The sequence below is a fragment of the Pimephales promelas genome, chromosome 11 (genome assembly GCF_988280905.1).
Source record: "Pimephales promelas chromosome 11, fPimPro1.hap1.1, whole genome shotgun sequence".
NCBI classification, from domain to species: Eukaryota; Metazoa; Chordata; class Actinopteri; order Cypriniformes; family Leuciscidae; genus Pimephales; species Pimephales promelas.
The window spans coordinates 24385851-24413846 of record NC_142779.1 but is presented as its reverse complement, the minus strand read 5'-3'; the positions used below and the strand labels follow the sequence as shown (position 1 = coordinate 24413846).

The 27996-nt window shown below is 40.5% G+C and overlaps 1 protein-coding gene across 5 annotated transcripts; it reads left to right on the top strand.

Annotated features, from left to right (window-relative positions):
• Nucleotides 1-57: 57 nt before the first annotated feature.
• Nucleotides 58-27140, top strand: LOC120468588 (uncharacterized). 5 transcript variants are annotated; one of them, XM_039657100.2, is made up of 16 exons: nucleotides 59-289; nucleotides 4360-4433; nucleotides 10167-10247; nucleotides 10447-10503; nucleotides 16940-17134; nucleotides 17248-17373; nucleotides 18164-18212; nucleotides 21202-21292; nucleotides 21379-21520; nucleotides 21624-21728; nucleotides 22186-22264; nucleotides 23016-23049; nucleotides 23156-23230; nucleotides 23314-23416; nucleotides 24480-24583; nucleotides 25034-27140. In XM_039657100.2, the coding sequence occupies exons 1-16, from the start codon at nucleotides 235-237 to the stop codon at nucleotides 25158-25160; spliced, it is 1497 nt and encodes a 498-aa protein (XP_039513034.2). In that variant the 5' UTR covers nucleotides 59-234; the 3' UTR covers nucleotides 25161-27140. The 5 variants fall into 5 exon arrangements, with proteins under 5 accessions (XP_088973331.1, XP_039513034.2, XP_039513036.2 ...); XM_039657102.2 differs by having other exon boundaries at nucleotides 18161-18212; nucleotides 24994-27140; XM_039657101.2 differs by having other exon boundaries at nucleotides 18161-18212; nucleotides 24991-27140.
• The last annotated feature ends 856 nt before the right edge of the window (nucleotides 27141-27996 follow it).

Below are 27996 nucleotides of genomic sequence, written 5' to 3'. Positions count from 1 at the left end.
GACTGGATGTGAAGTGTGGCTCCAGGGCACATGGCCCCTGCGGCCCTTTAAGACGCTTGTTCTGGGAGGCGCCTGAGTGCAGTTCAACTCACCCGCCTGACGTTCCGCTCGACGCCCAGGAAGAGAAACAGCTGCATATCGCCACAAGTTTAAAGATGTCGACTCATTTGTTGTTTTAACATGTATTCGGTCGTGTATTTGTTCCTGTGGTGTTATTGAGGGTAATAATGCTGGATGGTTGGTCTAATGAAGTTCAGTTTGGATTTCGGCCGGTTACTGGGGCTCAGCGGTGAGTTTCACGACTGCATGGAAACTTTGCTTCTGCCTGTCCGAGTTATAAAGTTAGTTTTCCATGAATCGGAGCGTAAAACGAAGTAAGGCACAATCCGTTTATCTCGCCGTAACGCACGTCAGTGACCGCGATAAGTTATCTAATGTGAGTCAGATTTATAAAAGCGTAACATTAAACAAATCATGATGCCGCTTATGCGATTGTTTTGTAACTGCGGTTGTCACCCGGCTATCTTTTTATTTGTCGAGGGTAATTATGTCTAAAGCTTAATAGTCAAATCCTTATTTAATGTTAACTTTTAATATGCCTATTACAAAGACTAGCCAAAGAACTGTAGTTAAACGTTGTTAGCTTAATCTCTCACATAATCTGTAATTTAGTTACATTAATTTAAAGAAATTAAATGCATCCTATTTACCACATTATTTTGGCTTTTATTTAATACTAATTCAAATGCTAGAAATCACATGCAACAGGCCTGTGAATCACAGGCACATAAATGTGATTTCAACTGCTGATGATTTCCTGTTTGAATGTTTTTTTTTTTTTTTTTACGAATGAACATTTTCAGACAAACCCATTAAGATGCATGATGATTTAGTTATAATTTGTAATGGTTTTAGCCTTCTTGTAAATGTAGGCACACAGGAGTTAAAGGCTGCCTCAAGTCTAATGGCAAAAATTGCCTTTTCATACAATATAATACACATAAAGGTTCTTCAATGTTTCTTTAGGATAACCAAAAATCTTAGTTACCCATGATTCTTTAGAGATTTAAACAACAGTTCTTGATCTATGTTGGAAAACCCTAGCTGGTAGCTGCAATCGGAACATGATCTCTGGTTCCTAGTTTTTGGAATGTGGTAGCTGGTTGACCCATAGTGTGTGTATATGTGTGTGTGTATATATATATATATATATATATATATATGCCTCTTTAGTGGCTGTTGGCCGATATACGTAAGCCGTTCTCCATATTGGAACGGCCAAGCCGGTTTGTGAAGATTTAAGAGCAAGTTGACTGTAACCATAGTTGCATGTATTAATATCTAAATCTGTAATAGACTTCACCAAATGAATTTCACATCCAATTTCAAATCTCAGTGGTTTTTACAACCAGAGGGTTAGAAATTTTGTGGCAACTGTGAGTGATGACAGCATCTGAAAAGATGGCTGCCATGTCGATGACATGTCTGGAACGGTGGCATCTACATGGGAAGGAAGGCCAGCCAATGATCTGATAGAAACATCTTAATGTTTCAAAACAGAGCTACCAGTTTTAAGGGTTAGTTCACCTAAAATTGACAATTCTGTCATTGATTACTAACCCTCATGTCATTCCAAACCCGTAAGACTTTCGTTCGTCTTCAGAACACAAATAAATATCTTTTTGACGAAATCTGAGAGCTTTCTGGCCCGTGCGTTGACAGCCACGCAACTGAAACTTTTCTCATTTTACGCATCACGTTTGAGGTTCAAGAACCAACGAGGTTAATTCTTGTGTTACACATAACATTTGAGCTTCTTTGAGAACCAATGAGGTTAATTCTTGTGTTACACATAACATTTGAGCTTCTTCAAGAAACAATGAGGTTCATTCTTGTGTTGCGTATTACATTTGAGCTTCAAGAACCAATGAGATTCATTCTTGTTACGCATTACATTTGAGCGCTTCTTCAAGAACCAATGAGGTTCATTCTGGTGTTACGCATTACATTTGAGATTCTTCAAGAACCAATGAGGTTCATTCTGGTGTTACGCATTACATTTTGTGCTTCTTCAAGAACCAATGAGGTTCATTCTTGTTACGCATTACATTTTGAGCTTCAAGAACCAATGAGGTTCATTCTTGTTACGCATTACATTTGAGTGCTTCTTCAAAAACCAATGAGTTTCATTCTTGTGTTCCGCATTACATTTTGTGCTTCTTCAAGAACCAATGAGGTTCATTCTTGTTACGCATTACATTTGAGTGCTTCTTCAACAACCAATGAGGTTCATTTTTGTGATCCGCATTACATTTTGTGCTTCTTCAAGAACCAATGAGGTTCATTCTTTTTACGCATTACATTTGAGTGCTTCTTCAAGAACCAATGAGTTTCATTCTTGTGTTCATTTCATTTTTGGGTGAACTAACCCTTTAAACTGGATTCTTCAGACCAGAGTTCTGGTGGCTCTTTAAAGAACGAATACATGGATGGTTTTATAAAAAGCTACAGAAAGAAAATTCTTTAGGGAACTTGAAAAGGTTCCCCAATGACATCAGACTGTAAAGCCCCTTTAGATTTTAATTGGAACCGTTTTTCATTGAGGTTTGTGTGTGTGTGTGTGGGCGCGCGCATTGTCATTACATGAAGTACTGCTAGTTTGAATTGTCTAATGTTGGGCTCTACTCAAAGTGTGTGGTAGAAATGTAAATATGCTTAAGAGCATGATCCATCATTAAATGCATAAATGTATAGTTTGTTTTCCCTACCAGCGCTGTTGCTATATTTGCCTGTCAGTTGCATTCACAGTAAAATGTTCGGAGATGTGGAAGTTTGACAGGGTATCGCAGTTTGACAAGTAGCGTAAATAAACATCTTTGTTAACATTGTGACACTTGATCCTTACAGTCCTTTTCTGCATGCAAGTCCACTGCTGTTTTAATCAAACGGATTCAGCATTCTGAATGGTGTCAGTAAAAACCGTATCAGTTGGGATCTTTTGCATGGAACAGTTTGCATGATCCAAGGAAGACGTGACTAGCCAGGGGCCACCTGCGGTTTCTGTATCTTACCAAGGTAAAATTGTCACAAGGCCATCGACGTGTGAGATGAGTCACTAAAGGGGAAGTCTGCTGGTCGATATACATCACTTCTCTGCAACCGCAGGACTCGTCTCAGATCATGGCCTGCTTCATTTGCATTTGCCTGAGATTTGTGGTGCTACTTAGCTGTGATTTATAACTGAAATCAAACTGTGTGCATCTCTTTGCTGTGTGAGACAACTTATGTGAGATATTAAGAGTGTTGCAACAATTAATAGGAGTGGTTGAAGGAGTGGTTTTTTTTTTGAACGCCTAATGTGTCTTCATTTCAATGTACCAAAGGAATCAGTTAACAAGCTTGTAAAGTTCTGTCTCTTTCTGAAACAGGAATGTTATTTTTTGGAATGTGTTTATGTAGGTTTCCGCCCGGACATTGTGTAGATGGTTGCGTATTATTATCATCACAACCCTGAGCTGAATCAAGGATAAAACCATCTCTGAGCTATCATGAATCCCATAAAAGAAAACAAAGCCTGAAAAATGAGTCTGAAAACCATTTGCTTAGATTAGCTAATGGAAGAATCCAAAAATCTGTTGTTGGACGGTCTTCAGAGCAAGTATTGTTTTACTAGGACGTTGTTTAAATGGCTTTCTTGTGGAATATTTTGAGCTGTGTAGTTTAAGTTTATGTGAGGCTGTGTAGCTTGGAGAAATGTCTGCAAGGTCTAATTTTACCATTGCAGCAAGGGAATTTTAAGATAGCTGACAAATGAATTGCAATCCTGCAGGGCTTTAGGTCCCATGTTTGTTGAGGGAGTGTGTCGTTTTTTTTTTTTGCTGATAACTTTTTTTTTTTTTTTTTTTTTCCCATGGGTTTAGGTGGCTTTTCTGTGGCAGACATGATGTGAAATTCTTTGCACAGCTTTATCCTTCAAATGGCAATTGAACAAAACCATCTGCTGTCAAGGTTAAAAATATATTTGACATGGTTTTTAGTGGCTAATGCAATTAGAGAAGTAAAAACCAAGACTTTATTGTGAGGAAAGTTGTTATGTGTTTGACTGAAATGCCATTGCATAGTCACAAATGAATGGGATTTTCTTATTGAGAGCATTTGGAGTGAATGAAGAATTAGGAAAGGGTAAATATTGGGATTTGACAACATGATACAAAACAAGTGGCTTGTGTTGATTCTCTTTCCTGCATTATTAAACGTTTTAATTCTTAAAAAGTATGATTTGGCTAAGGCTATATGGATTCTCTTTCTTCGAATTGGGACTTTGGACTTATGGATTGTTTTCTCTGGATTTTTCCACAGGCTCCAGTGATGAAAGGCCAGAGGAGATGGACACCGGTGCTCTCCCCGGGCAGAATGACCACATGCTGACACAGGTACAAGAACACTGGGTTTTTTTCACGAGTCGTTACATTAAATCAGAAATGAGGTCAAAAGACCTGCATGTTCTCCTGTTGTTTTTGAATACTGCTTGGCTTGCATATGTTTTCTGACCATTAGTTTGTCTGAAATTGAAACTGAAATTGAAATTGCTATCTTTTTAACTATTCCTGATCGATTCCCGCATAGCGACATGTATAGTGGCCTTAAAAGTGTATAGTTCAGATGCAAAAGCCTCTAAGTGCCATTTGAAATTTTCTTCTAGAATGATCATTTTTATCAAGCTTGTATATTTAAGTTCAGTGATTTCACTTAAATGGCAATGATAATTAGGCGTAAAAAAAAAATTGTTTGTTTCCGGTTTCCGACCGACCCTGTCAATTTATGTGCGACCCAAAATTATTTTATGAGCTTGGGGAAGAAATAATAAAAATTAAATAAATACACAAATAAAAAACTCTGAGGCGAACTATTAATTTACGTTTTTGTACAGCTCCGTCTTTTTATAGCACGCGATGTAAGATGCATCTTGTCCTCCAGCAATCTATTAACAAACGAGGCAGATATCGTTCGTCAAACTGAACTATAATACATATTATACAAGTCTTTTTTTGTAATTTAGGATATTTTTATTCATATTCGCACACATACAAATACATGCATTCATAGGCATGCACACACCACATACTAATACCTCCATCCGCCTAGTTTTATTAAAAAATCATCCTATCATGATCCATCCAATCATGATCCCAATCCTATCTTCTGCTGTCTAGCACTTCTTTCGCCATGTATTTGTTCGTTTCTAATGCAATCCAAAAAACACTCTAACCTGCCGCGGTTCGTATCTCTAGAGCCCGTCTAACTTGTCCGCTTTTCCGGGACAAATGGATTTTTGAAGGACAAGTAAAAGAGAATTTTACTCACCCCAACGGACAAGTAGCCTGATTAGAACATCAATAACAAACAAAAAAATAACTAGGGAATCACTAAACCGAGGGAATGATTCTGATTTTAATACATTTATTGCAAGTTGCGATCGATTGTGGATAATAAATGTAGCAGGCCTACTGTATTACTGATGGTAAGGTTGCGCTGTTGACGCTCGCGCAGAGAAATCTACACACATGAGCGGAGCACACACACACAGTTAACAACATACTCTGCCTATAAAAAAATCTAAATATGGAGTTTTTATATTTTAACATATGTTAAGCACTAAGCAGCCTCAATTATTTTTCCTGAATACCATGACGATTGAAAAAGTGACATTGATTTCCTACAACAGTTCAATAAACAGTTAAGATTAAGTCACTTACTGTTTATAAGCAATATTGGGTGTTTTTGTTCCATTTCAGCAGCGAAAATAGTTCCAAAGAAAAGTCACAGCAGAACCACGACGCATCTCACAGGAACTCATCCTGTTTTCATTACTGAATGATTCAGCATTTTGAACGAATCGGTTGAGTCAAGGATTCAATGACCCATTCATAAACATCAACATCTGTCTCATTCTTGAATAAATCAACCATTTGAACGAATCGTTTGAATTAATGAATCAATAACATTTATACGGCCTCCTGCAGCCACCTATTGGCAGTTTAGTGTTATGTTTATAAGTAGCCTAGTATAATTCTTTCCAATATTTCTTATTTGCACATTTAAATCAATTTCATAACATTTATTTTATGAAATTGTAATTTTTCAGTGTAAATGATTTAATTTCATCAGCCCTACCTAGGGTAACAGTATGCTTCATCTTTCATTTTAAATTCCTAAATTTGATCAATAAATTAAATTATTTAGAATAATAAGACACTATAGGGCATTTAAAGGAACACTCCGACTTTTTGGGACTTTAGCCTATTCACCTTACCCCCCAGAGTTAGATAAGTCCATACATACCTTTTTCATCTCCGTGCGTGCTATAAGTCTGTTTGACGCACCCACCGCTAGCCTAGCTTAGCACAAAGACTGGATGTGAATGGTTGCAGCTTTCATACTAATCCAAATGAGTGACAAAATAACGCAAACGTTTTCCTATTTACATGTTGTGGTTTGTATAGTCACAGAGTGTGCAAATATCAAGGCCATATGAGACACAGACATCTTTTGACCGTATAAATACTATATTTTCTGAAGGGGAAGCACTGCTACTTGGGCAGAGTGATAACAATCACCTGAGACGCACCGTGACGAGGAGCAGAGAGTTCGCTTCGCTCAGCGTTGGAATAAAGAGTCAGCAATTACTAACGTTAGATAGAAAAGCATAGTTTATCATGGGTGTTTGCTTTATTGTATGAGCTGTGACAATAAACAGGGGAGACCAGGTTAATACAGTACCATGTTTCATTGATTTCCAACCAAAAACGCACCCAGATTTATAAATATCACATGAATAAATAATTATTATTACAGGAATCAATATATTTTAAATGCAATTTATTAGCTGAACCAAATGTATTCAACAGTAGCCTATATAATATACAGTATTGCATTACTAGGATAGAATAAGGGGAAAGTAATAGCACAAATTGTTTTTGCACAATGAACTCACAGCCTATCGTACCCTTTTGCACGCTCAAGTTCGTTATTTCCATGGTTATTTCAAATTTAGGCTACTAGGCGCACCGCGCGCAGGGTGCAAGTTCAACGCGGTGAACGCGCTCATTTTTTTTTTCCCAAGCGCGTCCGCACCGCATCAAGATAAAAACATATTCATACCCTAATCATATAATAGTGTCACTAACGTTACATTAGCTCTGGCTAAAGGCACTGTTACAGTAGGTCATCTAAAAACATAACGGAACACTTACCTCAGCCGCAGGTGATCCACTTGTCCTGTCTGTGCTATAGATGGGATGGCCGTATCCTTCAGCACATTATGGTCCGTGTGGCAAATTCCATTTTTTCAAAATAGTCGTCCTCATTGAAATGTACCGAGCAAACATAATGTCCCTTGATAATCTTATGGTGTGTTTGGATAAATATCCAGAGTAAGTTAGCCATTTCTTCATCCAGTCAGCGTTTTTAATTGGAATTCTGTGAAACATGGTATTACCTCCCCTGTTTACAGTCGCAGCTATTTACAATAGAGCGAAAACCCATGACTCTAAACTACGCTTTTACTATTTATAAATTGCTGACTCTATTACCCAAACACCGAGCGAACTCTCCGCTCCTCACCACAGCGTGTCTCCGGTGATGCGGTTATTACGCCGTCAAAGTAGCAGTGCTTCGCCTTCAGAGAATAGTTCCCAGGTTTTATACGGTTAAAAGATGTCTGTGTCTCATTTGACTTTGTTATTTGTACATTATGTGACTATACAAATCACAACATGTAAATAGGAAAACGTTTGCGTTATTTTGCCACTCATTTGGATTAGTATGAAAGCTGCAACCAGTCACATCGAGTCTTTGTGCTAAGCTAGGCTAGCGGTGGGTGCGTCAAACAGACTTATAGCACGCACGGAGATGAAAAAGGTATGTATGGACTTATCTAACTCTGGGGGGTAAGGTGAATAGGCTAAAGTCCCAAAAAGTCGGAGTGTTCCTTTAATAATATTGGTGGAGGGGATGCCCTTAAAGGTGCAGATATTACAATTTGCCTTTTTAAATATCAAAGCTGATTGAACACTGATGAGAATATTGCTTCAGAATAAAAAATAAATAAATTTAAAAAATCCGGACAAGCAACTTTTTTACTCGGACAAGTGATTGACAGATTTACTTACTTGTCCGGAGGACAAGCACGTGAAAAGGCTTAAGGGGATAGTTCACTTTGAAATTAATTTTTGATATGTTTTAGCTTACCTCAAGGGCATCCAAGATGTAGGTGTCTTTGTTTCCACAGTAGTTTCAATTTTGATATTTTTAGGTTTGACTATCCCTTTAATGTCGAGCCCTGAATAATTTCCTACCCATCCCTTGCTGCCACTGAAAAAAAAAAAAAAATTCCCGACCGACCCATGACCTCAACTGACAACCAACCGGAACCAAACTTTTTTTTTTTTAGGCCTTACCTATTAATTGTTATTTAAGTGAAATTACTGAACTTAAATGTACAAGTTTGATAAAAATCATCATTAAAGAAGAAAATTTCAAATGGCATTTAGAGGCTTTTGCATCTGAACTCTTCATATGTAAAGTTTAAGTGTGTGTGTTTTATATTCTATATATTTATGTATACAATATATTGCAATGGGAATATTTTTTGGGAAAGTTTACTGAAAGTTTTACTAGTTCAAAGTTCAGTTTATACATTTTAAAATGTACTTGTTCAGTTCATAATTCATACTTCAAAAAATGAACTAATTCATACATAGTTCTTTTTTCCATATGTTGCAAGCTTTTTTTTTTTTTCTAATTATTATTGCCACAGCCCATATACAAACACAGCCAACATTCGGATGCCCAACATGCAACCCGAAAATAGTCATATAACCATTGCAATAACTCCGAAGCTATTCCGTTAAGGTAATAAAACTGCATAGTGGTGCTTTAAATAGAATATCAAAAGGACAAACAATGCAGATTTATTTTTTACAGCCATCTTTGATCATATTTACCAAGGGGGCAAATAATTATGACCAGCACTGTGTTTTTATTGCTCTCTCTTTATTTTAAATTAACTTATTCAGCAAGGACTCTTTAAATTGGTCAAATCTGACGGCAAATACATTTTATGATACATTAGAATGTAAAAAAAATAAATAAATCTGTTCCTTGTATTTAAAGAATAATTAAAAGTTTTTTTTCTTCAATGTTTTCTACAAATAAACAAGCAGCACTACTGTTATCAACATTGATTATAGATGCTTATTGAGCAGCAAATCAGCATATGATATATATTGATACAATTATATATATATTGGTACAATTATATGATATTATATGATTTCTGAAGGATCATTCTGACACTAAAGACTGGAGTAATGATGCTGAAAAATCAGCTTTGCATCACAGGAATGAATTGAATTGTAAAATATATGAAATTAGAAAAATTATTTTAGATTGTAATAATATTTCAATACAATATTACTGTTTTTATTGTATTTTTGGCCAAATAAATGCGGCCTTTATGTGCAAAAGAGACGTTTTATGTGCAAAAGTGTGCGTTTTTTTTTTTTTTTTTTTTTTTTTTTTCAAAAACGTAGAAAGGAGTGAATGAACTTTATCTAGTCATGTCTCAACAAATCAGTTGGGTCAAGGTCGGGTTGGTGTGCTCCAAAAACAGTTACTCCCAGCATTGCAGTGTGTTAACAATGTGTTATTTTGGTGAATGAGTCACATTCATTGCTGAACATTTCAAATGGTCTTATCTACCCATGATAGTGTGCATTCTGATACAGACATTGTAAGAGTTGTCTGCTCACACAAAACTGTTACCCTGCAGTCATCTTTAACAATTTAAGCTTTGAGTTCCATTTTATTTGGTTAACCACTCATAGTGAGCGCAACAATGGCTTCAAACATTTATATTGAGGCCAAAGTCCTCCACTGTGTTTTTTTTTTTTTTTTTAACATTTTCAAGCTTGTTTTAGCGCCTACAACTAAAGAAGTCTTTCTCAAATAGGGTACAATTCCTTTCTTAAACCTCTTTGATGAAGGACATGCAGTACTCTGAAACAGACCTCTGTTTGTGGCTGTTTTTCTGAAACAAAGTAAGTACCTGCATGTCTGTCTTTTCCTGATACCCTGTGTGATTCGGGTTTGTGTATGTTCTACAGGATGTCTTAAATGGTGAGGAGGGTCTTAGCGAGGAAGAGAAGGCCAGACGGAAAGCAGAGAGACGCAAAGCCAAGAGGAAGGTGAGAGGAGATAAACTTTGCCACACTAAGTATAAGAATGAATCACCTTTAACATATTTTACTGTCAGGGCAGCTCTATTATGCATTGTTTTTTTTACGTTTTGTTCTTATTGTGAACGGAGCCATAAATAAGATGGATTTTATTGCCTGCATTGTGTTGCTGGCCAAAAAAAAAAAAAAGATTTATTTTTCTTTTTAGCGTCAACGGCAGCGGAAGAAACTAGAACGGGTTAAAAAGGATGAAAGTACTGAACAGGTAAATTGAAACTAGTTTAATGGCTAGGATGGTGTGAGAGGGCTTTGACAAAGGATGTGCTCCTTTTGCACTGTTTTTTTTAAACATTTCTGCAGATCGGTGCATCTCATCTTTTCCTCACTTTTAACCACGGTTATTGGGTATTAATAAATGCATGTTAAAAGTAGTTTTTGTATGTTAAAAAAAAAAAGTATGTTTTTATTATGCAGTATATTACTATCGGTTTTAAAGGGGTGATGAACTGAGAAATCAATTTTCCTTGAGCTTTTGACTTTTGAGCTTCTGTAAGTTTCTGAACTAAAAACCTCCTTGTTTGTCCAATAAAAGCTTTTATTGACACCAGCCTCTGCAAAAGAATTGTTTTTAAAAGTAGGGAACTAAGACGTCAAAGAGGATAAAACACCACCCCCGCAGAAGATCAACGCCTACTTCAACACGGCCGGTTTAGCCCCGCCCACCGATTCGCATTACATGCATAGCTAAATAACATAGGCCTACCTCATGATGACAAACCGTATCGAGCTACCGAGCAATACAAAATATTGCAGTGCCTGGTTGTGGAAGAAGACAGTCGCTGCATAAGCTTCCTTTGGATTCCAATAGGACTGCATGGATAAACTTTAGTTCCCTTTCGAAGGGAACTCAACAATACGTCGAATGACGCTATGGGGAACGCCTCAGGCGTGACAGGTGTCTGAAATCAAATATCAACTCACAGTAATCAGGTTGACCGGCGACAGCCCGTGCATCATCAGCTTGAATGATGAGCGCGTCAATCTGGATGTATAAGAAGGGCGCCTTGAAACCGTGACAACATCTTTTCGTCTTCAGGGACTGTTTGTCTGTGTGATAGTATCAACGATTAAACGCGCAGAGACGTGGAGAAACACTTTGCGCGAGTGTGCCGACTTGTGTCCAGATATTTGACACCGGAGGATTCACACGATCTGTGCGTGTTCTGCCTGAGAGAAGAGCATTCGCGGGAAGCTCTCGAGGGAGTTTTTTGCGCGAACTGAGAGTTTTTCCTTTCAGAACTCTCTGCTCTCGTCTGACCCACTTCTCGAGGGAAGTGGGCGCGGAATCTGAACCCCGCGGTTCCGGTTCCCGCTCGGGCTGAGGCTCAGTGGCGGTTGAGCTCGTGGAGCTTTCAGATGGAGCTGGCAGATTATCGGGAGAGGGGCGTTAACCTCGCGGATGATCTACCAGCTGACGAGGGTGAGTTACAGATTAATGTTGAACATCTAAGAAGAGAGAAAATGAGCGCTCTCTCTCTTTGGTGAATCTGTAACTGTTCTCTTTGGGCAGGGCAGGAGTTGGCTGTAATATATATATATATATATATATATATAGAAAAGGATGTCAGTTTGGTTGAGACCGAATCATTTCAGCCCTCCTGCCCAGTGTACGCTGAGCTGGTTGACATTATGGGGCGCGCCTCAGACAGATTGCTGTTGCAGTGGAGGCGCGTCTGGGAGGAACCCGCTCATGGTATTTTGGATGGCTGGTTCCTCCCCACCCATAAGCCACCAGCCCGGATGAGCCTTCCATTCGTTTCCGATCTCCACGCTGGGATCGAGAGGGTATGGAAGAATCCGTTCTCCTCACGTCTCTATCTGCATCAGCGGGCTAGTTTCGCTGCTGTGGAGGGAGCCGTGGAGAACGGATAAGTGTCGAGGCCGCCAGTGGACGAGACGTTGGCTAACTATCTCGTCTCTGGTTGGTCCTCTTCACTAAGAGCTCTGACCCTGTCATCCAAGCTGCTCAAGACATCTTCATGCTTGAATGACAGAGCGTACACGGCAGCAGGTCAGGCAGGTGCGGTTCTGCACGCCCTTGTGGTCCTCAGGCCTACCAGACCGATCTGTTGCGGGACTCCGGGCCACCAAGCAAGCTGCTGTTCTGTCGGTGCTATGGTGGCCACGGAGAGACATCTGTGGGAGCTCCCACATACTGTGGTTGCCAGGTTACAGGCCTCACCAGGCCTTCCTGGTTATGAGCTCCCACTGATTGTGGTCACCGGGTTACAGGCCTCACCAGGCCTTCCTGGTTATGAGCTCCCACATGCTGTGGTCGCTGGGTTACAGGCTTCACCAGGCCTTCCTGGTTATGAGCTCCCACATACTGTGGTTGCCAGGTTAAAGGCCTCACCAGGCCTTCCTGGTTATGAGCTCCCACACATTGTGGTCGCCAGGTTACAGGCCTCACCAGGCCTTCCTGGTTATGAGCTCCCACATACTGTGGTCGCCAGGTTACAGGCCTCACCAGGCCTTCCTGGTTATGAGCTCCCACATACTGTGGTCGCCAGGTTACAGGCCTCACCAGGCCTTCCTGGTTATGAGCTCCCACATACTGTGGTCACCAGGATACGAGCTCTCACGTACTGTGGTCGCCAGGTTAAAGGCCTCACCAGGCCTTCCTGGTTATGAGCTCCCACACATTGTGGTCGCCAGGTTACAGGCCTCACCAGGCCTTCCTGGTTATGAGCTCCCACACATTGTGGTTGCTAGGTTACAGGCCTCAAAGGGGCCTTCCTGGTTATGAGTTCCCACTTTCTGTGGTGGTCAGGTTATAGGCCTCACCAGGCCTTCCTGGTGATGAGCTCCCACACATGGTGGTTGCTAGGTTACAGGCCTCAAAGGGGCCTTCCTGGTTATGAGTTCCCATATACTGTGGTAGTCAGTTTACAGGCCTCACCCAGCCTTCCTGAATGTGGGCTCCCACATGATGCGGTAGCCAGACTACAGCCTCACCACCTTCCCTGAGCACTTTGCTCCCACTCTGTGGTCACCAGGCTTCAGGCTTCATTGGCCTTCCTGGTTGTGAGTTGTCACATGTCAGGTTGCAGGCTTCACCAGGCCTTCCTGAATGTGAAACCCCCACTTTTCGTGGTCGCTAAGTTGTAGTGGTGAGTCTTCACATGTCAGGCTGAAGGCCTCAGCGGCCTTCCTGAATGTGAGCTCCCCATGCATTGGGACTATCGGGTGTTAGGCCTTGTCAGGCCTTCCTGATTATGGGTTCCCACTTGTTGTGGCTGCCAGGTTACAGGCCTCAAGTTCGGCCTTTCTGAATTCAGAGTGAAGTACACTAACCCCTACTTCACCTATTATTGTGGTAAATCACATGACGGGATGTCTTGTGTACTTTCTAAAATCCATTTTGTATGGTAAGGGTCACGCGTGGTATGCTTCGGTCCCTTCTTATGTGGCTCAGACCCCGGTCTTCCCTTGGGTCCCACTTTAAGTGGCGTCCTGTCACTGGCTACAGGGACGCCCTTCTCTGGCTAACTTCTGGAAGAAGTAGCTTCCACTTGGTGGAGTAAGCTCCCACAGGTTGTGGTCACCAGGCTGGGTCTCACTGACCTTCCTGAGTACGAGCTCCCACCCAATGTGGTCGCCAGGTTACAGGCCTTACCAGGCCTTCCTGGTCATGAGCTCCCACACACTGTGGTCGCCAGGTTACAGGCCTCAACAGGCCTTCCTGGTTATGAGCTCCCACATATTGTGGTTGCTGGGTTACAGGCCTCACCAGGCCTTCCTGAATTCAGAGTGAAGTACACAAACCCATACTTCACCTATTATTGTGGTAAGTCACCCGACGAGATGTCCTGTGCACTTTTTAAAATCCATTTCTTATGGTGAGGGTCACGCGCAGTATGCTTCGGTCCCTTCTTATGTGGCTCAGACCCCGGTCTTTCCTCGGGTCCCACTTTAAGAGTTCTTAAGAGCTAACTTCTGGAAGTAGCTCCCACTTGGTGTGGTTTTTCAGGTACACCAGGCTGGGTCTCACTGACCTTCCTGAGTACGAGCTCCCACCGGATGTGGTCGCCAGGTTACAGGCCTCACTAGGCCTTCCTGGTTATGAGCTCCCACATACTGTGGTCGCCAGGTTACGAGCTCCCGCATACTGTGGTCGCCAGGTTACAGGCCTTACCAGGCCTTCCTGGCCATGAGCTCCCACACACTGTGGACGCCAGGTTACAGGCCTCAACAGGCCTTCCTGAATTCAGAGTGAAGTACACAAACCCATACTTCACCTATTATTGTGGTAAGTCACCTGACGAGATGTCTTGTGCAGTTTTTAAAATCCATTTCATATGGTGAGGGTCACGCGCGGTATGCTTCGGTCCCTTCTTATGTGGTTCAGACTCCGGTTCTTCACTTTGGGTCCCACTGTAGATGTGTCTTTGTCGCAATACATTACGACAGGCACTTCCCTTGTTCAAGCTATCTCCCACAACTGTGGTTTTAGGTCTGACTAGACCTTTTTCGAGGTAGCCCAACATTGTGGGTCTGTCAGGTTTCTAGCCTCTGGCTTTCCTGAAGGATGAGCTTCCACATGCTGTGGTCGTTGGGTTTCAGGCCGCACAACGTACGGCCTTCCTGACATGAGCCCTCATGTATCGGAGCTCCCCACACATGGGGTCATCAGGTCTTAGGTCTCTTTGACCTTCCTGATTTTTGATCCCTCTCTTACTTCCTCAGTGCTCAAAAGCGAGCACTGGGTGGAAACTCGTGGATTGAGTGTACGATTCCCATTGGTTCGAGGTTGAGTCACACTCTCCGGAGGATCCCGTCTCTGTGATCCGAAACTCGATGGTTTCCGCCAGCTTCGCGGGCCTTCAGTTTTTGGATGCCTTTTCTAGGCAATTTCCAGAGGCTCTGTCTTGGACGGACAGGCTATGGCCAGACTGTGTGTCTTAGTACAGATCACCAGGCCAGCCTGGGGGCATTTCAGGAGGAGTGTTCTCCTGAATAGTGACTGGCTGGGGGTCTCTTTGGCCCCCTAGCCACACTCCCTAGAAGGGACCCCTTCTATTTTGAAGTTGTGGTCCTAAAGCCTTTGAGCTGGCCCTGATTTACTCACGTTATTACGTTCTGGTTTTTCTTGGTTCATTAGCTTGGGCTATGACCGGTAGGGAGTGCTGTCACTGACAGCCCGATGTAACATAGGGTGAGTGGTTTCAGTGTTTCTTGGAATTACTGGTTCTGACAGTTGTCACTGCCTTTCGGCATGCACTCCCCTCAGCATGGCGGAGTGGGTATTTCGTTCCCCATAGCGTCATTCGACGTATTGTTGAGTTCCCTTCGAAAGGGAACGTCTCAGGTTACAACTGTAACCTATGTTCCCTGAGAACAGGGAACGAGACAATACGTCTCGTTGCCATGCCTCGGGGCCTGCCTGCAACAGTCCCTTCAGACGATAGGATGTTGTCACGGTTTCAAGGCGCCCTTCTTATACATCCAGATTGACGCGCTCATCATTCAAGCTGATGATGCACGGGCTGTCGCCGGTCAACCTGATTACTGTGAGTTGATATTTGATTTCAGACACCTGTCACGCCTGAGGCGTTCCCCATAGCGTCATTCGACGTATTGTCTCGTTCCCTGTTCTCAGGGAACATAGGTTACAGTTGTAACCTGAGACGTTTTAATGACGTTCCAGCTGATGAGGTAAAACATTGTCCGTCTGTTCGCTTCTTTTCACTGAGGATTGTTTTGTAAACAAAACTGGATTTGCAGACCGATTAAGGTTAAAGAACGGTGCTATGCCATCTATATTGGACCTGAGGAATTTTGCAACACACGGACTCTGGGTTGAATCATTTCGGTTGCCATTTTACAACATTGGACGTTTTCAAAACAATTTCCTCCAAGTGAGTTGAAACTCATTATAATATGCAAAACTGTTATCCACTTACAGCAGTGGGCGTTTACTTCCAAGTCTTCAGTGCGAGACGGCCGTAAAAACCGAGCGTTTTTCAGCTAGGCTCAAAACATGGGTGCAAAATAGCCTACTACTTATTCATTTTGATGTTTTTGAATGCCAAAACCAAGCGAACATCATAAGTTGACCTCAGACAACAATATAATACAATTTATAAAGCCAGTTTATGACCTCTTTAAAACAATGGACCAATCAGAATTAACTGGGGATGACACGGTAACTTCGTTATAAACTAATTTCCTTACACATACACACACTCTGATTCTCATCAAGTCTGAATCAAAAATACAGTAAAATAATATTACCATTTAAAATAGCTCTTTACTATTTTAAGATTTTGCGATGTAATTTATTCCTGTGATTTATAAAGCTGAATTTTCAGTGTCGCATTGTCCTTCAGTAATCTTTCTAATATGCTGATCCTCAAGATGAATTTCTTATCATCACTGTTGTGCTGCTTAACATTTTAGTGGAAAATGCTACTTTTTTTTTTTCAAGATTCTTAAATCAAGCTTTAAAATGCATTCAAATTGTATTGAACTTTAGCCGTTGGCTGAAACGGGATATTTTAGAAGGCCAGACATTTGCATGACACTGATGCCTTTGAATGCAGATTGCTAGTTCTATAACAGAGGTACTTTGTCTATTCTTTCATTTTTGAAACTTGAACACACACTTTTAAAAATGTGATGTGATATTTCTTTTCTTTCAGGAGGAGGATGAGAACGCTGGAGCTGATTCTGAACTCGACGAGTCTGAGGAGTCTGAGCCAGAGGAGGTGGACGATATTAGCCTTTCAAAGGTGGAAGAGAAGCCAGTCGCTCCTCCTAGTAAAAGTCTTTCTGAACCTCCGCTGGCTTCAGGGAACAAAAGCAACCGGCAGCCGACGGCGCGTTCTAGTGAGGAGGTATGAAAATGGAGATAACCATACTGCCATAGCTGATGGACTTCCAGAATTTGCTCTTTGAATGTTTTATTGTTTAAATTGCTGACTTTGCCACACTGTTTCCTCATGTTCAGGACCCAGGGTGGGATGTGAACAGTGCTTTTGTCGCCAATGCTGTCAATCACATTCGACCCAAAGCTAAAAGTAAAGGAGCTCACAAATCGAAAGAGAACAAGGAAAATGAGAGCAGGACTGGAGAAGTGAGTTTAACTGTTTATTCAGTGTCCTCTGGTTTGTTGCCATCTGTGGGACTTACATGCTCTTGTGTTTTAAAGGTGGACCTGGGCGTTGGGATTATTGGGTATTAATGTAGTTTACAAATCTGTAAGGTGCTGTCACTGTGGACTTATATGACAGCTTTTATTGTTTCAGCTGATAGAGCTGCCACTTTTATGACGGATTGCATGTTTCACCATACTGTGCGTCTACCCAGAAAGCCCAGTTCATATGCTGGATTCACACTGCTCTCGCACTGCTTTTCACATGCTACAATATAGTCTAGTGTCTGTTTAGTTTCTGCTGTGTGCACATTACACGACAGATCGGCGACAGTGGTCTCACAATACACAACATTTCAATTGGAAGAATCGCAGAAAACTCTGTCTGGTCTACAAACTATGTTTCATAACCACACATACAAATAAGAATTGACACATGAAATAGCATTAAATCATGTGTGGGACAGGTTCTTGTGCTGGATTTCTTCTTGTTGAAATGAATTGAAAAAAATAATTCTTTGAACATACGTATACTACACAATTGTCACTCACATGAACAATTTTGCACATTTGTTTATTTCCACAAAACTGTCACTAAAATGGGGGCTAAAATCGTGCAGTCTCTTCTTGTCATCAGTCTCATTTCTTTCATTTGCGTTGTGTTCTTAAGACATTGAAGACATTGTTGAAAATAACCCCTAATTAATGTATTATCCTTGTATATTATTGTAATATCATTAACCTGCAATTAATATATACTTTTTTTTAGCAGGTCATTGGCTTATCAGATGCTAAAACTAAAAGAAGTGCCTTACTAGTAGGTGTGTAATTCTTTTCTTTCTCACACACAAAAAACAAATTACTTCAAGTTGTCAGATTAGACAAAGCAGGTATTTCCAATGTGAATATATATATATATATATTTTTTTTTTGTAGTTCAGCACAAAATTAAAATGGTAATTATTTGCTTACTGTTATTTTGTTTCAAACTTCTATGGTTTCTTTCTTCCATTGAGCATAGAACGTGAGAATTCGAAAAAGTCCTGGACAGTCTTTGGAATTAAATTTCAATTGGCTTCAGAAGACTTTTGCATTCTCCTGAGAAACTTTGGGTTTCCTATGAAAAACCTTGTCGTTCTCCCGAGAAACTTTTGGTTTCCTCAAAACCTTTGCATTCTCCTGAGAAACTAATCAGTTACCTAACGTAACCTCAGTTCTTTCTAGATGAGGGAACGAGTATTGCGTAAGTTTAGCTCACGCTACGAGAAAGATTCATTTTCTCGAGTTATTGAAGCCAAAAAATTATCCTTAATTTTGTATTCATTGTCAACGCAGTGTAGCAGCTAGCAGGCCGTCTAGCGTGCTCATATGCTCCACTGCGGGAACTGCACAGCCTACCAGCGAGCCCAATGTGACGTTACGTCCAATCATGGGCGCTCGCGCCCTGACCGCGTCCTAGGCCGCCAGAATGGGTGTGGCTTAGTGTATATAAGCAGGACTCGGAGGCTGTTTCTCTGGTTTTTATCGACTGAAGCGAAATGGCGCTCGTGGCACGATACACAATAGGCAATACACGTTCCCTCATCTAGCGAGAACCAAGGTTACATTAGGTAACCGGATTCGTTCTCTTACGAGAGGTTCTCTCTTATTGCACAAGTTTAGCTTACGCTAAGGGGAACCCTTTGTCAACACCATACGTGCCGACATCCACTTCATGAGTCCCGGAAACGTTCTGGGAACCCAGATAAGTGGGAATAAGCGAATGAGAGCTGTGTCCTTTCTCAGCGGCGCCGTCCACTTGGGAGAATGAAGCCTCATGGAGAAAGGAGTGTTCAACGATTTAGCAAGCTCAGCATGCAGCTCTTGGAGAAAGGGTGGAGGTCTGGTAGCGGGCGCTTGACGGCGGCGTCTTTGAAGGAAGCCGCCGTCGAGTCTGTTAGGCCCGGGCTCCTTAGGCGGCGTCCACTCGAGGCCGAGGTGGTCAACGGCCTCTGAGAGGAGGCACATCAGCCCGGCATCCACTACAGCGTGGGTACTGCCGGTCTCCTGGATCGACGAGGAGGCGGAGCGTTGAGAGCTTGACCACTCCTCACTATCAGAAGCTAGGATTGAGCAGCTGTCTCCTGCGGCGGGTCCTTCCGCCTCATTCTCAAACTTGACGGCAGGGCGGGCCGTAGCCGGCAGCTGCACGTCGGTGAGAGGGGGCGGAGAGGGAGGTAGAGAATTCGGCAAGTGCGTCGCAGTGGCCACAGGTACCGGCGGCTTTTGAGAACGGGGTTTTTTTTTCTCTCTGTCCAGTCCTGGAAAGGGCGGAGAGAGCTTCATCGAGGAATGCTTCCGCCTCATTCTCAAACTTGACGGCAGGGCGGGCCGTAGCCGGCAGCTGCACGTCGGTGAGAGGGGGTGGAGAGGAAGGGAATCAGGCAAGCGTGTCACGGCGGCTTTTGAGAATGGCGTTTTTTTTTCTTTCTGTGCAGTCCTGCAAATGGGCGGAGAGAGCTTCACCGAGGAATGCTTCGAGTAAAGCCCGCAGGGTCGACATCGGAAGCTCCTCACAGTGCTCACATCCTCCTGAAGAGAGCAGAGAGAGTGCAGATAACGTGGCGGTCGCCGACACTGAGCGGGGCTCTGCACGAGCCACAAGTGAAATGAGGCATCCATAAAAAGACACTCGTACTCTTTTAGATGCTAAGATATGCAATAGTAAAAAGGATAGGTCTCCGGATAGCGTAGCTCGCTTCGGAAGGCTGAAGGTGGCGAAGACGGCCGGTTTCCTCAGTCACTATCCTAGCTGGCTTGTGGCTGTTTTGTGCAGCTTCGCTGAAGAGATGGAAATCAGAGAAACATCCTCCGAGTCCTGCTTATAGACTAAGCCACGCCTATTCTGGCAGGCTTGGATACGGTGACGGCATGAGCGCCCTTAATTGGACGTGACGTCACTCCCACAAAGCAGCCTATGAGCACGCTAAACGGCCTGCTCTAGGTCTGCTAGCTGCTGCACTGTGTTGACAATGAATGCAAAATTAAGGATATTTGGCTTCATTATCTCGAGAAGATGAATCTTTCCCGTAGCATAAGCTAAACTTATGCAATACGAGAGAACCTCTCGTAAAAGAACTTTGTGTTTCCTTGCAAAATCTTTGCGTTCTCCCAAAAAACTTTGGGTTTCCTTGCAAAACCTCTGTGTTCTCCTGAGAAACTTTGGTTTACTTTGCAAAACTTTTGCTCCTGAGAAACTTTGGGTTTCCTTGCAAAACTTTGCTTTCTCTAGAGAAACTTTGGGTTTTCTTGGGAGACAACTTTTTCAAGGAATTCAAAGACTTTCTGAGAAACACAAAATTTATCAGGGGGGAATGCGAAGGTTTTGCAAGAAACTCTGGCTTTTCTTGTTCTCCTGAGAAACATGGCGTTTGTTCGCCAAACCTTTGCGTTCCCCCAAGAAACTTTGTGTTTTTCAGAAAGTCTCACAAAGTTTTCTTGGGCAACACAAAACTTTTGCAAGGAAATTCAAAATTTCTCTGGTAAACGCAAAACATTTCACCCCCACCATCACCATGTCCCTTTAGGGGCTCCTTACTTGACAGCACCTTGACAGCACCAGTCCTCATTCACTTTCATTATATGAAAAATATATTCTAGGATGATCTGAAATACACTCTGTTCCATGGAAGAAAGTCAGTTACAGTCAGTACAGATTTGGAATGACATGAGGTTAAGTTAATGACCTACTTTTAGTTTTTAGTTAAACTCACTTTATTTTTTTACTAATCCAGTCTCCTCCATATAAGTCTGTCTGTCTTTTCACTCCAGAAAAAGGGATTCGATTCGTTCAGGAGGGCCAGTACGCAGAAGCCGTTAGTCTGTTTACAGAGGCCATCAAATGTGACCCGAAAGATCACAGGTGACGCTTTGAGTTGACTGAAACCAAATTGCATGTATTTTCATTTTTGTTGGTTTCATGAATTCACTCTTATATTTTGATAACAGGTTTTTTGGGAATCGCTCCTACTGCTACTGTTGCCTAGAGCAGTATACTCTGGCCCTCGCAGATGCTGAGAAGTCGATCCACATGGCTCCTGATTGGCCCAAAGGCTATTACCGTAGGGGAAGTGCACTTATGGGGCTTAAGGTGCGACCCAATGGCGTATTTGTTTGTTTTTCTCCCTGTATATGGAGTTAATCTGCATTTAGGTGAGTATCAATAACTTTGCATGTGGTTTTGTTTGTAATAGAGGTACAGTGAAGCTGAGAAAGCCATGGAACAGGTGCTAAAACTAGATCAAGATTGTGAAGAAGCCGTCAATGACCTCTTGTACTCTAAAGTGCAACAACTTACGGTAAGGACTGGATCTTCTATTGTTGAACTATTGAACCATTAGTAAAGGTTTTGGATCAATTCCCATGTAACACTACCTAACGTACTGATAAAATGTGATCCATAAAAGCGCAAGATATTTATTCCTAAATCATTTACTTATTTTTGGTTCTTTAAGTGGAACACAAATAGAAAAAAATATTTTGTCTGTATGACTAATCCAAATGTAATTTTTAGAGCTGCATACCTTTGGTTGAAATAAAAACAACTTTTCTTCCAATGAAAGAAAATGAGTCAAACAGGTTTTGAATAACAATAGGATGAGTAAATCATTTTCATTTTTGATGGAATTATTCTGTTTACAATGGGATTAGCTTTAAAAATTCTAGTTTGAAAGCAAAAATTATGCAATCCAGGGCAGGAATAGTGCATAAGAAACAAATATAATTTCAGGATTTTCTTTCCTTTCTTCTTATTAGGATCTTGGATATGATGAGGAGCAGAGTATTCAGTTGCTGGAAAAATACAATACAGTGCAGGCTGTTGTTGCAGCAAAGGGTGAGAGCTCATTGTCTTCCTTCGTTGAAATGAACCACTTGAGGGTGCTATTGCTACAAGCCAATTTAGTTTAAAAGTAATGGGCCATGAATGACCAGAATTCACAGTACTTGAAAGTCATTTTATCAAAGTACTGTAGAAACTGTTCTATTATATTACAATTTAAAAATATCTCTGTTTTAAAATATTTTAAAAGGTAATTTATTTCTGTAATAATCTCATTATTAATGTTAAATAGTTGTGGTGCTTATTTTTTTTGTGTGTGTGTGGAAACCATTATATATATTTTTTTTTCAGGGTTCTTTGAATCGATTCTTAAGTCTTTTGATCAATTCAATGTGTCCATGCTAAATAATAGTATTCATTTCATTAAAACATAACATATTATGTTTTACACAGTACTGTGTATGGTCTTATATACAAGTTATTTAGCCTGTAAATAATAATAAAAATCTTAACAAATAAATTCTCTTTATTTCAAACCTGAAGGATATAAACCAAAAGACAATAATTATTCATAACAAATGATTAATTAGTCTGGCTTTATTGCAAAAGAAGCTTAGCTTTGTGCAACTTGGTACAACTAAAATGGTCAAAACAATTGTTTTTTAAATCGTTCTATATTATGAACAAGTCGCCATGTTGCTTCACATTATACATAACACCCCTCTAATAACTCGGCAGTTAAACAGTTAATTTATCAAAGCTAATTTGTCATGTTGTAATAAAAACAAAAATCCATATTTTACAGCTTCAAATCAGGACTGTGCTCTCCTCCTGCCGGGGTAAGCTGATTGCAGTATTTATTTTTCATATTTTTTAAATGTTTTTCTTTCCCTCTTATCCTATCTCTGTATTTCTCTTTGCCTTTCTCTCACTCGCCTCCACAAGTCCTTGTAATTCCCTGTGGGTGGGCAACGTGACCACAGAACTGACAGAGAAACATCTGCGGGACCTGTTCAAATCGTGAGATCTGACGCTTTTGCAATCTTTTAGTTCTAAAATGATTTCCCATGAATTTGTTTGTAATTTTTGATGATGTTTGCCAGTTACGGAGAAATTGACAGCATTCGGGTTCTGCATGAACGTTTCTGTGCATTTGTTAACTTTAAGAATGCCAACATGGCCTCCCGTGCAATGGAGAACCTCAATGTGAGTGAAACACTTATAATTCATTATTATTTATTCTGTGTTGTTAGTATTATATTGTTTGTAGTTGTTGTAGTAAAGACATTTGTGATCCTGAATTTGTTTAAAATACTATTACAATTGTAAACAAGCCTTTTTTTTTGCTGTATATTTTATAAAAAATATTGTATTATAATAGATGGAATGCTTTGATCTGCTGCGTGACTGGATTTGATAGGGGAAACTGCGAAAATGCGACTAAAACTAACAATTTTATCAATTTAAACTAAATGTTGGACTCAATATAGTGTTCCTTACAACTTACTAAAGATCCAGTGATCCATGGATATTGACATGCAGCCAGGAATCGTGTTGCATGACATTTATGTTTGCCTGATTTCGATACTGGGGAAATAAAAGCAATATAGACCTAAACACAAAGCAAATTTGCCTGTGAACGCTTTATAGAAATACAATATAGGTAGGTCTAAATCTGGGTGATCACTTATATCAGTGTTATATCTAGCCTATATATACCATCATATCGTCCAGCCCCAAAACTTTATAGTTTTTTTTTTTTTTGGTCAGTGTTTATTAAAAAAACATCCAATAATGCAGAATATGCAATGATAAATATTTAATTGGTGAGTTGTTAATATATATATATATATATATATATATATATATATATATAACAATACAAAATATATGGGTATGGACACAAAATGATAACTGCAAATCCACCTTTCGCTGACTGGAGTCCAGTTGTTTCTGTGAATTGCAGTGATCCATTTGCTCCTCTTTCTATAGCAGTCTGTAAATATATACCTCCGATTTTTTTTTTTTGTCAAATCTAGTTGTACAGTCAATCGCAAAGCTCTTTCCCACTTTATATGTGTCGTCTTTGTTTTCGCGGCATTAATACAGCAGCTCAGTCTTTTTGCCACTCACTGTGAGTAATTGCAGGCACTCCGGCCGACGGTGATGTCACGCGCATTCCCTCTATTATTATTAGTATTTTAAACAAGCTATTTTTGAGCCCTATGTATTGTTTATATACCTGAATGCAAATCCTTTTGTAAAACAGGGACATTTTATTGAGAATACCCGGCTAGTGGTTAGATATCCAGATCGACGGATTCAGAAAGTCCTCCCGACACCTACCATTCAACAACCTGCAGGGGCTGCTGGGTAATTTAGTCTCCGTGCTATTAAAGGGATAGTTCACCCTAAAATGAAAATTTTTAACCCTCATGTTATTGCACGCCTGACAATTTTCTTTCTTCTGCTGAACACAAAATAATATATTCATAATGTGTAACCAAACAGTTGATCGTTCACTTTGACTTCCATAGGATTTTTTGTTTTCTCTCCATACTAAGAAAGTCAATGGGGCCCAATAATTGTTTGGTTACACATAATATTTTTTTTTTTGCGTGTGTCCAGCAGAAGAAAGAAATCCATACAGGTTTTTAACAACTTGAGGGTGAGAAAATGATGACAATTTTCATTTGTTGGTGAGCTATCCATTTAATGAGAAAAGTAATTGAGGTTTTAATGTATAATTGTTTTAATGTGTTAATATTTTCTTCTTCAAGAAGATTTGAAAGAAATGTCCACACCAATCTGTACTACTTCCAGGCCAAGACGCAGAGGTCCTGTCAACGGAGATGAGTGTTACTTCTGGAGGACCACCGGCTGTCATTTTGGAGATAGGTGTCGCTACAAGCACATTCCCGATCATCGAGGCAAAGACTGGCAACCTTGAGTCAACACTAGCCTCTCTTCCTCTCCCTAAGAACTCTGGGAGTTGACTGCATGACTGTAGGGACTCTAATCTTCACTTTGATTATCTGTAGGATTGTGGATCAGCATTTTACGAACGCTCTCTTGAGGCCAGAGTGATTCGAACCTCACTGGATTTCAAAGCAGACGGGACTATGGGAAAAGTGTCTCTTTTGAGGTGAGGTTTGGGTGGTGCAGAGTGCCAGAGATCCGCTGCACCGCATCACCGTCTGCTGAGGTTTCTCTTCTCTCTTCCTGTGCCAACACCACCAACCCCAAAGAAGAGCCGTAGATCTGGTCTGACATTTTGAGTTCATCCTGAGAGAATTGACCGTCACACTGCATTTGAGGTCACAAACCCCTCAAAATGAGGAGAATCGTACCAAAGAATAATACTATGCCATATGTGGATTTAACGTTGAGAGAAAGAGCGGGAGAGAGAAGGGCATTCAAGGGAAATTAGTTTTGCGTGTGTGTTTTGATTTGATTCCACCACCTCAAACACACTCTAGCTGTTCATTCGTCATGTTTGTAGTCATTTCTGATTGGACTAAAGATGTTTTCCCGGATTCTTCTCTCAAAACGGCCCTAAATTCAAGACCTGTGAGGGCATATCAGTATTGCAATTTTTTTTGAATCTTTCACAAACTTTTCAGTTCTCCTTTTTGTTTTTCTTGCAGTCTTGCACTTTACTATGGTGGATGTTGTCCCCCCTCCCCAAGAGTAGATGTTTGAGTAGAGTCAGTCACGTTGCTAAAGTATTGACGATTTGTGGTATTTTCTGATGGTGTGTCATCGTCATATAGATATTATTTGCATTTATCTATAAATGTGTACATGGTTTTACATTCATGTGATCACAAACGCCGGTTTCAGTTGTAGATTGTGTCATGCTGCTCCACACAATGCAGAAAATCATGTGGTTTTCTGTGTATATTATGCAAGAGCTCTGAGACACAGGAAACTCTTGCCTTGGATTTGGCACTTTTCATGCCGTCAGCTGAAAGTTGATCGGACAGTTTTCATCATTTCCTCTTTTTTTAATTTTACGTTTTTGCTCTTGGTTCAGTGGAAGAGAAGGAAGTTGGCTATTTGAGACGGTTCGTCATGTCTTCCACCTCATGACATTTTCTTGTAGAACAGCCTGCACATTTCTGTTTATAATATTATTATAAGTATGATAATGATTTCATCAAGCAATATTCTCGTTGCAATGCATTTGTAAACTCGTATGACCTCCTTGTGCTGTTCTGACACACTTAACCAAAGAAACACTAATGTTTACCTAGTGGACCCCAGACAAACACATCTGCTACCTTTGTACATTACTCTATTTAGGACTTTTTCCTCAGTTTTAAGTTAAGACTGTTTAGGCTTTTATGCAGTCTGTAGTCACACTAGTGCTGTATTGGGCTTTAAACGTCATTACTTTTGGTACCTTGACAGTCCAGAGTGCCTTAAAAGCATTTGCTTTCTTATCAGACGGGTTATTTTAGCATTAATATTTAAGCGGAGGTCCCCCATTAACAAAAAGTCATGTTTTTATTTCATTTTTAGGCTGTGAAATGGGGGACAAACTGAATAATAGCGAAGTTATGTGTGTGTGTGTGTGTGTCGCATGTTGATTTGGGGTTGAAGATTACAGCTGTGGTTGTCATTTATTCTTGTTTTTATTTTAGTTTTAATACCTTGTTTAAATGAATTTGCCTGGCAGTCACAATTCCTCATTTTTGTGCTGCTCAAAGAGCAGTTAATAACTCAGTCGTGCGTTAAAGGACATTTATCACTCAAATAGAGGATTTTCTGTCATTTTGCTTGATTTGAGTTTTGCTGATCTTCACATTCTCTTCGGTCCTATTTTTAAGTCACACTCATGCTCCATATTCTAATCATGTTTTCTTTTTACCCCTATTTAGCATGGCAATGGAAAGAAAGGTATTGTAATAAATGTATTGAAAGCTGATTTTCTTCATCCTCTGTTTGTGCAATTCAATGAGTTTGTAGCTTGCTCCATAGTACAGTAGCATGTGGAAAGAAATGCCATGTTCATGTTTAATTCAGCAATTGCTGTCCAGTTGTGATAGACATAAAGTACAGTTTAACTTGTAGCAGTCTGAAGCTTCCATTACATTCGCCTTTTACAGTATGCCTTGTTTACACTATATCTGTTTGGCCACTGGGATTCCCCTGCAGAATTGTACTAGCATCATGAACTAGCAATGAACAATAACTGTACAACACTTACCACTCTTAATGTTAAAAGTACACTTTTACTTGTGGTTCTCTAGCGGTTAAAAAGAACATTTCCAGAAGAACGTTGTTTTGGTTGTGCTTTGGCTCAGTCTGACTGGGCCTTTGGTTCCTTTGGTTCAACATTTGGTTCACGGCACCTGTGAAAACATTGAAAACCAAACATTAATTTTAGCATAAGTGCAATATTTTATGCTGTTTTGACTAATTGGAAACACTGATATTAAAGGGTTAGGTCACCCAAAAATGAAAATTATCTCGTAATTTTCTCACCCTCAAGCAATCCTAGGTGTGCATGACTTTCTTTTCTTTGGCCAAACACAATCTGTAATAGAATATATATATATATATATATATATATATATATATATATATATATATATATACTGGCTCTTCCAAGCTTTAAAATGGGAGTGACATTACTATTAAAAAAAAAAAAAAAAAAAAGATAACCATGGTTTTAGTAGAAATAAACCCCCAAAAAGTAACCTGGTTGCCTTAATTTTAAGTTGATTGAACTGGAAAAAGTGAGTTAATACAATGAAGGAGATTAATTTAATCATTAGAAA